Below are 15,934 nucleotides of genomic sequence, written 5' to 3' on the forward strand. Positions count from 1 at the left end.
TGTGTGTTTCGGTTCTTATTATAAAAGTGCGTTAATGTGTTGGAGGTTTTAGTCAATAGTCATGCAGGGGCTGGATGGGTTGGTGGGGCCATTTGAAGGATAATTTAAACTGCCAAACAAACTACTAGAACAACGTATAGACGGCAGAGGGGACTCACTTTAACCCCATAGCGTTCAACGAGGATGTGTCATAGACCTGACTGATTTCAATTTAAAGAATTCAACATGGACAACTATTTGAAACCGCTTCTTGGCTTGCATGTTGTCGACAATATTATATAATATCTTGGTAGACCACCCGACTGCACTGTGGAGCGCTGGAAAGGCTCGCCTGATAAATAAAAAGAAGAGTAGCTTGAAATATCTTAATCCGGTGCAATATGGCTATGCTGACTTTTAGGATGTTAAAAAACGATAATACAAATCTAAGCTCTGTGTATTTAGGCCAAGTGTCTGTATTCCAGATTTACATAGCCTGATGCTGGGTAAGGAGATCTGCACTTGTCCTAGTCACATGGGGGAGAGAGAGGATTGGCTTCCTGGTAAATAAAGTACTAGACGTGTGTGTGTGTGTGTGTGTGTGTGTGTGTGTGTGTGTGTGTGTGTGTGTGTGTGTGTGTGTGTGTGTGTCTTTTTGATCACATTATGCCGCTTGGTGTTTCGGGTAATGGAAAGCGGTAGGAATTGATTGAATAACAGCGGCTTAATGCAGGCTATAGTGAATTTGAGTGATAACAAATGAAAGCCTCTTAATACATTTTCTAATGACAGCCTGAATAAAAAACAATTGCTTGCTACTTCATTGCCTTCTCGGGAAACCTTGCATTAAGAGCTTACAAAAAAAGTTTGGAAGGTAGAGAGCTGTGCAATATTACATTAAAATGACAAATTAATTTAATCTATTCCTGAACCACTGATGTACCATCCTTGACTGCACAGAGTACCAAGTTCATCAACAGTAAGTCATTATTAGAAGATCATTGATCATAATCATAGAAATCATTATCACAATGTAAATGACCCCATTGAGTATATGGCCTAGGGCTACAAATCCCTCAATGAAAAGCAGAAGCTCCTCCTGTTGCAGCTGTTTCCATGGCATCCTCGCATGCAGGTTAGCCAGTCGACCCCCATGGTTGTGCCCTACATCAGGCCCACACCTCGGCAGCCTGGCCATGGAAGAGCTCTCCCGGGAACAGGTTGCCAGTCCCACAGACGGAGCGTTGCCTTTAGGCAGTAAAGGTGGCGGCAGGCACACCTTTATTAGGACACCGGCTGAAAAAATGCTGACTCAGTGACGGTCCACATGTCGATGAATAAACCAGACACCTGCCTGTCCACCTGCCGCAGCCTGCTTTGAGCTCTGGCTCGCAGGTAAAACGATGTAGGAGGCTGTGTGGGGTATCTTTATGTGAGGAAAGGGTGTCCTCGTTATGCATGTCTGTGGGCTATACATGCTTGTGATTTTCCAGGAAGAGCTGCTGGGTTGTCTTAGGGTTAAATGCTGGCTAACTTAATCTCCTGCCCTTTCTAACCAGAGTGATTGTTTGTATTGGGCCTTTAATAAGTCTTGGGTCTATTTAAAGATACCAGGAGAAACACTATCAGGATATGACGCAACACACACACACACACACACACACACACACACACACACACACACACACACACACACACACACACACACACACACACACACACACACACACACACACACACACACACACACACACACACACACGATAATCTTCAGGCAAAACATTGTTTTAAATATTTGCCTCCAGCATTTGACTTGCCAATCCAATATTTATACACACACCCAAAACATTTACCCTCCTTTATAACTTTTCTTTGTATTTAACAGGGCCCAATAATGGCTTCTAAAGGGATACACGTAAAGCACATTGGCCTATGTATTTTACCTAACACAAACTTATTGACTTTAACCTAAAAATCTTACCAACACAGTTAGATTGTCAACAAGAAAATGAAAGTTATTTGAAAATGCAGAGCATGACTGCATAAACAAATGCAATAAATGCACTTAATGCAATTCTAAAACTGCACAAGAGTGCAGCTCTTGAATGACTTATTGGGCTGAGGAAGGTTGTGCTGCACACAACATGCTTCGAAAACAGCTTCATCATCAATCCTTCTCTGCGGAGCATGCATTTTCATCACGATACAAATGCTCGTACTCTGCAAATATCGACCAGTAAATAGATACCGGTAGATGCGTTCAGCAACAGGCACACAAAACATAAAGGGCAGTCATAGCATGGAGCAAAACACAGCCACCAGACGGAGGGAGGGAGGGAGGGAGGAGGGGGATGACAGCTGTTGTGTCCGCTGGCTTGGAGGGAGGGTTAGGGTGAGAACGGTTTGGTTGGAGGGGGGGAGGGAAGGATAACAGAAGGACTAAACGGTGGATCATTTTACCCACAGACCCCGAACTGTAGCTCAGTGTTGAAGACGGTCGGAGGGGGCCAAACAGAACCTGGTTTGTCAACGGCACCATGCTGAAAGTCACATGGCTGCGGCGGCGCCATTATCAGCAATCCCCTCATCGTCGCCCGTGGGTGAGATCGATGTGGGATAATGCCATGGAGGGCATTATCTGGCTGGCCTGCTTTGAGCATGATAGAAACATATTGACGGCACGGGGATCAGTCTCCAGAGCGGCTAGTCGTGTCATGGTGGTGTGGGTAATCAATAGCAGACCCCGCTCCCACCCGTGAGAACGTGTTCACTGGTGGTGGTGGGCTGCTGGCACTAGTTGCACAGGTGGGGGGAACGTTAACATGGAAAAAGCTATGGAAAAACTGTTAAAACGATAACCAGATGGGTTCAAACGTTGATTAAAGTCCTCAGATATATACCTATGCACTCTACCCTACACATCTAATAAAAGGTTGCAAATAACATCTTTATGCATTATTATGGAGGAAGATGCATGGATAAGTAAAGTCTGTATATCTTCCCTCATTTCATGACAGATTTTAGATCATATTCGTAACCCCCTTCCCATGGGATTAAAAATATAAATCAAAAACAAACCAAAAACTGTGGCTGCAAGCAGCGGCTTCATCAGGAAAATGGAAGCTTTTAGTCATCTCCAAGCGAGAACCATTAGACATCATTACAGGTTCTGCACCAAGTTCTGCTTGTGGATAACGGCACGGCATGCTCATTACTACATGCTATGACTGTTCCACACGGATTGAGGTAGGCAGCCAATAGCCCCGATGACTGCTACAACTCTAATGTAATGCTAACCCCCCTCTTTTAAAATACATTTTGAGCACATTTCCTCCCGTACGTTGTGGGTGTGCGAGTCACTCGAGGGCCCCAGGGGGAGAGGTGTGTCTTGGGGGGCCCATTAGGGGTCCTGACCGGCTATGTAAATAGGCTCTTTACTAGCACACCACCTAGGGTGAGGAGGGAGCCACAGAGCTCTGTTCAGAGCCGTGTATTGTGGTAAAAAACAACTACAGATTTCTAGGTTGATGCTAGAGCAGACTACATTTAGGTAGGACTCTAGATATAGTCATCAGGCCTCTACTGTTTTTGTTTTCTCATGATCTTTAAAAGGCAAAATTACATGTTTTCTCTACAGCAAAAAGCGGCCATGTTGAAGGACAATCACTTTGTCCTTGTAACTGACAAACACACCGATTTTGGAAAGCTTGAATTCAAAGCAGAAGAACCACTCCATTTACTATACGAAAAAAACGTACACGGTTCATTTATGATTGTACTTTATTAAGATATAATTATACTGTACATATAACTGCACTGTAAGCATTTCATCATCGAGCTCGAGGGCTATTTTAACGTAGAAACGGATTTCCTTTAGAAAGTGCTACATCCTGTCAAGTCTAAATCTTCTTCAAACACTTGGCACTATCAGAGCTCTGTTAGCAATTTGCCGTGATGCAGGTTAAGCCTTTCCTCTCAATAACAATCTTGTTAGTTAGCCAACAAGCTAAGTGGCTGTTTAAAATAGCACAGCAGTGCAGAGCCGTGAAGCTGGGATTAGATGTTGTTGCCCTGGGGCCCGCCGGGCACTGCCCTGATGAGCCGGGGTCAAAGGTCGAGAGTGCGACGGAGAGCAGGGCTAGTGTGGCGGCGACACAGGGGCCAAGGTGCTGTGCCTGAAACCTCTTGTTTGTTGTTAAATACAGGCGTGCTTTTGGTAAACAACACGACTGTGATGGTACCAACATTCACAGGGCGTGCTCAGAGGGGAGGCTCCCTGCCTCAGGCACTCCCTGAAAGATGTGGGGGGGGGGGGGGGGGGGGGGGGGGGCAAGAGAGAATGGTAACTGTTGGTAACCGACTGGAAAAAAGCCTGTTGTGGACCAATTTAAGGGGGACTGGTAACCGTTGGTGACCAACTTCTAAGAACAGGTTCTGCACCAACTCTCACAAAGTCATGAGGAAATATTGCTAAATTCTTTATTTTTTAAGATTTCAAGTAATGCATTGCAAAAACTGACGCTCACGAGGAAAATGTGATAAAGTTGTCGTTTTGGGTTCAAGTTTTTCAAGTTTGTGTAAATAAAAAGCAAGTTAAATGGGTTCATAAACTTGCCATGTATGTCATCAGGGCATGTGATAAAGGATAGGTGATTTCATAACTCTCCCTCTCTCTTCCCTCCCCCCCCCCCCCCCCCCCCCCCCCCCCCCCCCCCCCCCCCCCCCCCCCCACAGGGGCGTATCGCTATGAGATCATAAGAATGATGGGATGTTTGCACACTGAGGAAACAAAGTAAAATTCCCAGCAGGGAACGCCAACCCTCCCTGAACTGTGGTTTGATGAAGCTGCTGGGAATGTAAACCAATGTAAAGCTGGAATAGCACAATTGAAGAGCTTTGCTGGACAGATACACTGTGACTGGAACGCAGAACAGACTTACAGCACAGGCAAACACAATCCAGACATACTACACAGACAGCCCTTCTAGTATCATGTTCAGGTTACGTCCTCTATTCACTCTACAAGGATGCTATGACAACACAGTAACATCATCTATGCCAGTGTAGCACCACCTGTACCAGAGTAGCATCAACGTAACTATAGCAACAGCACCTGTACAAGAGCAGCAACAACATCCCCATAGCAATCCCAAACGTACCAGAATAGCACCACCTTGGTACCAACTACAGCAGAACCCCTATACCAGTAACTCAATAGGGAATAAAGTAACTAACTAAATCATTACCTCACAAAACACCATCACCATAGCAACAACATCACAACAAAAAAATAATCCCCTTACAATGATAACTGTAAGCAATGTTTTTGCTGCAAATTTGGACAAGGCTGTTTAGCTCATGAATTGGATGTCTTGGCTGTGTCAATTGGTAAATCAGGGTCAAAATAGACCATGAGGGCGTGGTCTCTCTGACCACAGCAGCCATGACACTGGGGGAAATGAACACACTCTGGCGGACTGAATAGGATCAGGCCTGCTCGTACAAGACAATAAAAGCTACTGTCCCGCGTCAGGCAAATAGCATAATCATCAGTATAACGGCCTTTAGAGCCCCTTCCCCCACCCCTTCCTCTCCAACCCTCTGCTGGAGCTCTGCCGAGACCCACACAGATGGTCTCTCTAACGCGGACACATAACACCCAGCAAACAGGCCCCTAGAACTATAGGCATTCAACAGGATCAATGATCAAGAGGTTGGCTGCACAGTGCAACTACAGTTACTCAGCAAGATTCACACCAACTTCTAACTCCAATAAGTACTCAAGTACTATCCTATGGTATTGTGGGGTGAATAGAGTTCCACTCCCACTACAAATACACTAAACCCGTTGACAGCGGGACCAATCATCGCCCAGGGAGGGCTAGAAGCAGCTTTTAGCCTATGCATACAAATACTTCTTTACAGAAAGCCAGCAGTAATCTCATGTTGAATACCATCAAAAAAGTTGTACATGTATGCTGGTATAGGCATGAAAAAGCCACAGGACTTTCTCTCAAAAGAACCAGCAAATAAAATCCAACTATAGAGCCCTTCATTATTCAACCCATGTGTGAAGGCAGAGACCAAAATAATATGATGCATCATTAGATGAGACAGAACATATGATCCCTTTAATACACAGTTTGAAAGAGAAACTAAAGATACCAAGCCACCTGAAACACAAACCAATCAGCCAATAGCGACTAATGAGGAGTCCATCTTATTGTAAATTTGTCGTTTTCACTTGATTGTTTTTCGTTAATTTCCACAGAGGACTGATCAGTCTTCCTGAACTGCCTCAATCTCCCACAAACGGCTTTACGAGTAGACAGACAAATGGAAACATGCACGGTTCACGTTGAACACAAAGTGTATGGCCCAATGATGAATAGTAGGCCTATTTGGGAACCAAAACATTAGCCTTCTTTAGTCAACCATGCATTAGAGTGGCTACTAGTCTTCCATGGCCAAAGGGCGCTCTGCTGAGAGAAAGTCAGGAGATATGTGCATAACTCTCCCGTAACGTCATACTTGTCTTAATGGGAGTAACCGTGTGTGTGTGTGTGTGTGTGTGTGTGTGTGTGTGTGTGTGTGTGTGTGTGTGTGTGTGTGTTTTAAATGGAGTGATTTGGACAATTGGGTATTCTGCATGCAGAGTTACCTCATTCACATGCATGTTTATTTTAAAATGAGCCAGACATTTATTTGTAAGCTTAACATGCTTTACAAGCAACCCTCTTTCCATAAATTTCTGAAAATACAACAGTAACAGTTACTCCCTTTCTTTCCCTGCATCGTTCTTCCTGTGTTTACAACAAAAGTGAGAGGCTTGGGAGATGGCAGCATATACTCTTCCTCCATTCAACAGCTTATGTCAGAAATATATTAAAGACAAGGGTAAAACAACAATTCATCTCTGGCAGGAATGATGTGACTGCATAGGTCATATGGTCAACCGAATCACATGAAATGGCGAACATGGGTCAATCCTTTAAAAACCTGGTGGCCCAGGAAACCATGCAACAGTGACCATTCAAGCCAGTTTACTGAGGGCTTATTTCTGCCTTCTTGATCAGAGAGAGGTGGGGGGAGTCCAAGAGGCTGATGATGGCCCCAACTATCTGGCTCTTTGTTTGACTTTCACGGTGGTTTGCACTTGCCTGCTGTGGGCTGGGCCAGGGCACAACAGAAGCACACCCCTGTGTGGGGAGGATGAAATGTCAGTGGTGCTTTGCAGCTCTTCACTTTCCCTGTCTCCATTTCCTGGTGTGCTTCAGTTTGTACAGGCCTATTCAGACTGCAAATAACTTCCCTGGCAAATAGCAGGGTCTGAGAATTGTAGAGGAAGTTGTTGTAGAAATCTAAAGCTTACGGTTGAAAATGTTTGATGGAAATTGATTTTTAGCAGCCCACAGTCTACCTACTCACTTTGCCGGAATTGGGTAGAGGACGCAGGCCACTTGTTAAGACCTTATCAAATTATCCAGAAATAAGCCTTCAATTTAAAGGTCTGTGGCCAAAATGGCTGAGGAAGTACAAAGCTAACCCTAGCTACGATTATGAGCATCTGGCAGGGGGCTATTTTTTCCCAAGAGAGGGATGATGGAACAGTCTAGCTGGGCTGAAGGTTAGCTACATATGTTGAGAAACTGAACACTAGCCCAGGGACATCAAGGCACCAAAGCTAGAATTAGGCCTGGTTGAAGTGGGAAACCCGCACTGTGCAGATGCCTTTAAAGGCAGTTGGATGACATACCGCTTTTTTTACAGCCACATAATTAAACAGTGCGTTGCCTTGTTTCACGGGTTCATTACTCCCTGATGCAATACAACCAAGCATAAGAAAACGGCAGGACCATACTATAGTAATTTTCCCTATTCTTTTAAATATCCCCGAACTTCAGAGAAGTTGGTGTGCAACCTTTTTTAAAGGTTGGGTACGCGATTTGCGAAACGCCAGCAGATTTTGAAAATACACAACTCAAATGGTCCTACCCCCTCTCCTTCAACGCTGACTCTGACTCCACCCATTCCAAGTACCTGGACGCGCAATCATGCACGAGCGCGAACAGAGATGCGCGAGAGCGAGCCAGGCTAGAGTAGGTTTTCGTTTAACAACATGGCACTACATTCAGCTGTAAGTTGCACCCAGTACCACGGGAAGTAGGGGTTTTGGGGGTGCTGCAACACCCCCTGTCCGAGGCCCTGTCTTATCACAGAAAACGATCATTTCTAAAAACTCCGGCCAAAGTGGAGATTTCTGAAAACGCCGGTTATGTGTTGTCGTGTCAACGGGGAGAAACGGAATTTTAGGTTCTGAAGCGTCACATTATGCACCAGGAAATGCTTAACGTCATGTGAGCGCCCGCTGTACCGTATTGGTCCGAATATAAACACAAACCCCATTGTAAGACGACCTATATTTGGAAAAAAGATTTGAAGACCAGATCTTGTTTTTATGAATAAATAAATTGTATTCATTGAAATAATATACGAAAATAAAAAGGCATAGAATAAAACACTGCATTGCCACTAAACAGTAGTGAAAATAGGCCGTACTGATGTGTACACCAAAGACTATTCCTGACACTCCTCTGCCCCGCTGTGTTCGCTCTGGCTGTGGTCGCTCCGAACTGTTTTGGCCCGTGGCAAAGCGAGTCATCCTCGCTGCTGTCCAAGGCATTTTGAGACGCAGCATTTATTTAATGCTCATATGACCTAGTGCTGAAAAAAGGTTATATGAAAAAGTGTGAGGGTAGCGGTGGTGCGCTAAACTTGTTCTGTGAGCAGCTGGATGTGAACCATGGTGTGAAGGAAGTGAACACAACGATCGATTTTCAACTGTGCGCGCATGCACTGGTGTAATTGAGCTGCGCTGCTATATATCTTTTTTATCAATGTAACGAGTTGCGAGTCTAGTGCAGGCTGAGTTTTTTTTTTCCTGAGAATACGTTCTCGTGGCTATGGTTGCACCAGATGTTATAAACATTAAACGGTCACATAAATCATTACTATTTTTAGAAAATGTATGTTTGTTTCATATAATTGTATTGGAAGTCCTGGTTTTCACTAGGGTTGCTGCGGTGTGGACATTTTCACAACGAGTAATACACTCGTCTCAACACCGGTATTACCGAGTATAAACGGTATCAACTTTGAAACTAGGTCAACCGCCACACAAGCATCGGTTTTTAGACCCTTCTCGTCCTTCAGTGGCTGCCAACGTTCGAAAGCAGCGCCTAGGATTATTCTTGATTTCAGTTTTTCTCTTTCAGCGTTTTTATTATCAATTACTCTCTGAAAAAGAGTTTTCCTTCTCTTTGCTGGTGGTGGTGGTGGTGGTGGGGATGGTGGCGTCTTGTCTGCCATGGAAATTGTCTTCTACTGCTAGGTCCAAATGTGGATTAACTAGTTCCAGTAGCTACCGCAGGATAACAACAAACAGGAGCTTGCTCTGGGTCACGAGCTCTGGGTCACGAGTACTGCACGAAGGGGTCGCGCGCGGGGCGCGGGGGAGGGGGAGTGCAGTACGACCGTTGATTGACGTACTTACTGTCCAATGCAACGAGGTGGCAATCCAAATGATTGGCTGGAGTTTTTCGAGCCCTGCCCGTTCCACAGATGATTGACTTGTTTAATTTTCATGTCAGTACTTCTAACTCAGTGGCTGTAAGCGGGTTATGATAAGGATTTCAAGTAATTTTGCAAAAATGGCCAAAAAAGCGAATTCCGTACCCAACCTTTAAAGCAACAGTTCAAACATAGGCTTATGGTTGTTTTTAGCCGATCTCAATGGTTGTATACTGTAGTTCTGGTCGACAATGACAGGGCAATCCTCGGTCAACTTAAAGTAGACCTACTGGAAATGAAAAATGATTCACATGTTCTGATAAATTCTACTCTCGGACTACCAGAGATCATTCGAACCAGAGTTTGGGACTAGGCCTGGAAATAATCCTACACTGAATTGCGTGAGATGTACTGTGGTATGGAAAAGGAAAACACCCCTTTAGCGGTACTGTCAACATTACTAGGAAGGCATACAGGCCTACCAAACTCAACTAGTGTAAACCTGTACACCAGTTGAATTATATACATTTAAACGTTGCCATGAAAACCAGCTAGAAAAAGCCAGTTATATTTGAATGAATTAGTGTTGAATGCTTTACATTTGGTAGGCTCATTCAACATTGCTTCCTCCACACTACAGGTGTAAAAGTTGATGTAGCAGGTGTATCAGTCCTCTGAAACAAGCCACCACTATTATGCCTTTGTGCCAAAGCACTGATCCTAGACGCATTGAACGCAACACTACCAACACAACAGCTTAACTGGAAACTAAACCACACGATAATATCCGCACACCGAGGTCACACAGCGTGTCTACCAGCCAGGGCGAGTCCAGATAGGCTCCAGACCCTGCCACAAGTGGCCAATAATACATTATTTAGCATGTAACAAACTATCCTTTTTCATGTCCGGGCCTTGACATGGACCCAGCTATTCTACTGAATGAATAGTCAATAGGTAGTGAGATAAACATGCAAACATGGTGAACCCACAAGAAGCACAATAGCCGTGTTGTAGTCATTTTAACTTACTTGTATGGAGTCGTTTGCCATCTTTGCTCAGCGCTGGTCGGACACCGGTGGGGGTTATAGCTTCTGCCTGACGAACTCCAGACTTGTTAGACCGTCTCACGGCACTATATCGTCTCCTTGTTCGGCTCGACTAGCTGTCAGGACTTTTAAAACCGACAAGAAGATTTACGTCAAATTGTTATAGCAGGCGTTTCGGAAGTGTTCTATGTGCACATAGTTTTATTGACACAATGGTCCAAGGGGGTTAATCCGCATTGTTAGACGAGCCACTACCCTAAGAGCTGGACCGCCTGGGATCTAATGAAGGACAACGTGCAGCATACAACACTCAATAAGTAGCCTACGAACCGGCGACTGGAGAGTTTTAATAAAATATCTCTAGGATTGGGTACTGAAAAAAAAACTCAGCATCAGAGACATTGTTTAATATCCAGATTGTGGATCCAACAGCCCTCAGCTAGCACGAGTCAAAGAAAATCCATCCATGAACAAGACTCCCCGTTGTCTTCGGCCAAGTCGAGGCTGAACCAGCACGCATCCACCGTGGACGTTCAATGACTCGATCAACTCTAAAGCCTCCCTTCTTCCACAGTATCGGTGAACACGTCTCAGTCAGTGTCTCCCAGGGTAGAGGGAGCCTGCTGTCAATTTTGTTGATGCCTTTTTCCGCCAGAGACAATGGACAGTCAAATATCAAGAAGACAAAGGATCTCCGAAAGGTATAGCTGAACAACCATGCAGTCCAGAACGTAAAGAGAAAACGTCGTTCTTCTTTTTGTAGTTCAGAGGTTGGAGGCTACAGGGACCGCGTTTTATGAGCACACGAGCGCTGTAGCTGACGTGAGTGGACGCCGACAACAGTCCTCAGAGACGAGCCGCTCGCTCCCGCCAGTCGGGAAATATTGGAACAGTCAGTGGGGACGCGCCCAAACGGGTCACGTGACAGAGTGACGGTTACTAATTAGGAGCTCACTTTACACCGGTTACACTTAAAAACGTGTAAAGTTATACATTTCATTGGTAAGTTATAATAATAATAATAATAATACATTTAATTCTCTGACTTCATCTGTCTATAAGATATGGAGGATTGTAGGCCAAATTTGCAAGTATCATAACCTCTCTAACCTAGATAAGAGGTGATTGATTTGACTAATACTACAGAAGGGTTATTAATACTAGCATATTAAAAAATTGTCCATACGATGCTCATCATGTCTTCTTCATCAAGTTGATGAACCGGCCTTTATTGTGTGAAGCCTATGTGGGCCAATCAGCAAAACTCAAATCAGTTTAGGATAAAATTGAAATAGGTCTAAACCGACATCTATAAAAAATTAGATTAGAAATTCAGACGATTATATAATATGTCTACACTAATGCATAGGTAGCCGAGAACTCGGAAAGTGGACGGGAAACCCACAGACATTAGCAAGTAGTAAGAAGTTTCCCTGAGGTAAGGCTAGCTAAAATATTATTTACACTAACATTGATTCAACGCTTAAGATACACACAAGATTGGATGGACGTTTTCACATGATTACTCATTATAAACGAAGCCAGCCGTTTCGAAAGTCATCTCTAAAGATTAACAGGAGGTTAAGAAGGTCAACAGTAGCACAAATGCAAACTAGCTAAATAATTCAATATCACGCTTTGGGTTTTTGAACAGGTTTTCAACAAAAAGAAGAAGAAAAATCAAATAACGAAGAACTAGACAAAATGACTTCAAATTCACCACAACATCGACAACCTTCATTACGAGCTCTACTCCAGGATGACTCTATAAGCGAGGAGCAGGGCTTCTCTGCAGCAGTGGTAACGTTAGAAACCAAACAAGGTTAGACCATGGATCAATGTTCATGCACTTGACGTTTTCAAACAAGGGTTTAATTTCTGTAAATAAAAATGTTAATAGTAAAACAACCTATTTTATTTAGAGCTAAAGGAGATACTCGTGGAGAAGTGTGATGGGGCGTTAACTCCCCTTTGTGGCGAGACAAAGGATTGCAACACAGACCATGAGGCCTTCGATTTCTCATCAATCAGAGCATCGGCCGCCAATATCTTGCCCATTAGGAGCCAGCTACTCTACCTGATGGGGAGAGCCGATGATTTACAGAACCAACTTGCTCACACGTAAGAAGTCATCGCTATACATCTTGGTTAGAAGGCTAATGCATTGCTTTTAAGAGTTGACTAAATACATTTTAATGGAAGAGATTATAGATTTATTTTGCCTGCATTTATTATTGAGTTATTTAAATGTATCTATGTAGAACAGCCGCATTGCTGTTTTTCCTCTGATGAAATATTTTTTCATCGAACCCTTGACATACATGTTATTTGTTTGATCTTATGCAGGCAGGACCAACTAGAGAGGGAGCACCTCAGCACCCTGGTGTCCACACTCCTGTCCAGCTCCAGGCCACTCTTCACTTACCTGGAGTCCAGAGCCCGGAGCAGGCTGACCCAGCAGCCGGCAGGCCCACCCCCCACCACCAGCTCCTCTACAGCAAGTGTCCCCATTATCACCATAATAATAATAGTATCTTCATTATGCCTTTAAAGTTATGTTCATCACAATGTTGATTACAAGGTGTGTGTTTGCGTGGGTATGCATTCCTGAATGTGTGTGTGTGTGTGTGTGTATGTGTGTGTCATGTAGTTTCTAGACCTCTCCCAGCAGCTCTGTGAGAGGTTAGAACAGTTGGTACAGAACTATGTCAAACAGGGACTCCTCTCAGTGGATGAGAGACAGTTAGACAGGTACACACACACACACACACACACACACACACACACACACACACACACACACACACACACACACACACACACACACACACACACACACACACACACACACACACACAGAAGCTAGGGTTAGGGTTAAATATGTGGTAATTACATGGCTATGAAAAATTACTTGAGGCGGAGAGTGTTTGAGTAGTGGTGCCTCACCTTTATAGCCTGTCTCACCTGCATACCCCGTCTTGCCTCTACATACCTGACCTCTACATTGCGTTTCTCACCTCCACATACCGTCTCACCTCCTCATACCCTCTCACCTCTCCACAGCCTGTCTGACCTCTACCTCGGCCAGTGCGTGATAGACAGGCTGAAGGTGTCCTTGTTCCGCCACCATGCTCCTGCGCCCTTTATGTCCGGGGGCAGGGCCCACCCCAGCCTCTTCAAGCGCATGCGCTGGAACGTGGAGAGGCTGTCAGATGACCGGCTCCATCCCCACCACCACCTCTACCACCACCATCGGCATCATCAGCAGCAGGGGGAAGAGCCAGAGGAGAGGCAGCTGGAGACAGGCGCCGACACAGAATAGTGAGTTTGATCGAGCGAGATACAGAGAGGAGAGAGAGAGAGAGAGAGAGAGAGGCTCTTTTGTGGGTCTCAAATTCATTCAACACTCGCTTAACACAGCAGCTCACTCGGCAGGAAAAGGCTACACTAGAGTCATTCTAGAGGGCCTTCTCAAGTCCTTTGCTTCAGAGCAGTTCAACAGTAAGCAAATCATCACTCATGCTAAAAGCTTAAAACCCACTACACTTCCTACGACAGAAGCTTTTTTCTACTTTGTGTGCGTCTGCCTGCTTCGTTGAATTCATCTGAAATGACAGAACAAAATTTGACAATGCATCTAATCTCATTGCTGTGTGTGTGTGTGTGTGTGTGTGTGTGCATGTACCTCAGCTTCCTAATGTGTTATGAGGACATCCCCCAAAGGGTCAGCGGAGAGGAGGGGGAGGGGCTTCCCCTTGGTGCCTCTGCAACAAGGGGATGGTCGATTGGTCGCTGGGTTCAGACCTTCCCCGACCCTGACACAGGGGACATCTATGACTGGTAGGCTCTTGAGCGATTGGTTGCTTTATTCACGAGGGCGATGTGTTCATATAACGGTATTAAGTGGCAGCCCCCGAAATATTGATCGATAGCATTACCGTAAAAAAACAGTACAGAATCAAGTCTTACCTATCGTAGACTTCTTTTAATGTTCTAGACTCTTATGATAGTAGGAATAGGAGCTCACCCTTACCTGTACTGTTAGCTTGTCTGCAATGTGTTTTGTTATCCACACAAAGCTCACAGCAGAACCCGCACAAATGGCATCTCTTCTACGTTATTTATCGTTTGATACGTTTGTGTGTGTGTACCTTAGGATCCTTTGTGAGGTCCCTCAGACCAGATATCTAAAGCTGGTCACTCTAGGCAGTGAGGAGCCATCCGTCCGTCATGCCACAGACCTCCTGCTGGGGCTGCTGTTTCCCCAGCAGATTGGAGGAAAGGATGACTTCCCTTGTTCAGAGTCATAAGAGTAAGGTTATCGAGTACGCGTGTTTGAGAGCAAATTATTTTTAGTCGAGTCATCACCAGGACTGCAGACAAACAAACAAAAGGGTCCACAGGGATTTTAAGCAGGCCATGCGTTCATAAATAGTAGTTGTAAAAATGAGCAATGTTGACGCCCTACATTTTTTCGAAAGTGGTTCTCTGGCAGTACGTTCAGCTGATTGTCAAGCTTTCAGTTTAACAAGTGTTAGATGTTGTAAAATATGTTTTACGCACCTGTGTCAGGCTATGCACTGTACGTTTTGTAATCTAGTAAAGTATTTTTATAATCTATTATTGTTGCATACATATTTAAAACTATAAAAATAGCTAATTGCCAAAGTTGTCTGCGATTCATTTCCCTTGCAAAGTTAAACACAAAACAGGGTAGAAAAAGAATAATTTTATTATGAACATAATTCATTCATATAATTACATAAAATCACAACAAAAAATAAATCACAGATTCTTGTCCTTCAAAGAGCAAAAGAAAATATTAAATATCCTGAAAAAGCTGCCAGACTATCGCCCAAGGAGGCGTCATTCACTAAACAAGTAAAACCAGGGATTTTCAATGTCAAGTCCCAAAAATAAAAGCCAGAATTCATTTTTTCTATTTACATGTCAGAGTTCCCTCGCTATGTCTGTAACGTTGTTGGACAGTACAACTCGACTAATATTTTCCCCTACCCATATCCATATACTAGTCTAATCTTATGACCTATACCCCTTCATACTACATTTTAAACGTCTATAACTGCCTCTTGGGAGGCCCAACATACCTCTATGGTATAAAATGAAACACTTATGGTACACAAGCAGTCCCCTTCAATACAGTGAGTAGGCACATTACAGTTCTACCGGCTTGATATTGTGCTACACAAGTAACAAACCAAACCTTTTTGTATGCAAATTGAAAAAGTCCCTTTTTGTCAAACCTTGAAGACACAAGGCGAGTGAGTATATGCTACCATGGACAACCGGAATGTATCTAGATGACGCTGAGCTGG

At 44.2% G+C, this 15,934-nt stretch overlaps 2 protein-coding genes and 1 long non-coding RNA gene across 3 annotated transcripts in view; 2 read left to right on the top strand and 1 right to left on the bottom strand.

The window, feature by feature from the left end:
• The window catches only part of pkn1a (protein kinase N1a), a 43,591-nt gene extending 32,106 nt beyond the window's left edge, over positions 1 to 11,485 (bottom strand). Inside the window, exon 1 of the mRNA XM_056586074.1 lies at positions 10,581 to 11,485. Within this exon, the coding sequence (XP_056442049.1) occupies positions 10,581 to 10,601 (21 nt within the window). The 5' untranslated portion in view covers positions 10,602 to 11,485. The remainder of the gene's footprint in view (positions 1 to 10,580) is intronic.
• A 35-nt stretch (positions 11,486 to 11,520) lies between these two features.
• Positions 11,521 to 13,089, top strand: LOC130379353 (uncharacterized). Its single transcript, XR_008895109.1, has 5 exons — positions 11,521 to 11,600; positions 11,968 to 12,036; positions 12,253 to 12,420; positions 12,521 to 12,719; positions 12,945 to 13,089. It is a non-coding gene; the product is annotated as an uncharacterized LOC130379353 (long non-coding RNA).
• A 76-nt stretch (positions 13,090 to 13,165) lies between these two features.
• On the top strand, positions 13,166 to 15,258 carry c3h19orf67 (chromosome 3 C19orf67 homolog). The gene is made up of 5 exons (XM_056587230.1): positions 13,166 to 13,195; positions 13,249 to 13,349; positions 13,662 to 13,919; positions 14,289 to 14,438; positions 14,755 to 15,258. The coding sequence occupies exons 1-5, from the start codon at positions 13,166 to 13,168 to the stop codon at positions 14,906 to 14,908; spliced, it is 693 nt and encodes a 230-aa protein (XP_056443205.1). The 3' UTR covers positions 14,909 to 15,258.
• Positions 15,259 to 15,934: the final 676 nt, after the last annotated feature.

Source organism: Gadus chalcogrammus, chromosome 3 (genome assembly GCF_026213295.1).
Source record: "Gadus chalcogrammus isolate NIFS_2021 chromosome 3, NIFS_Gcha_1.0, whole genome shotgun sequence".
Lineage (NCBI taxonomy): Eukaryota > Metazoa > Chordata > Actinopteri > Gadiformes > Gadidae > Gadus > Gadus chalcogrammus.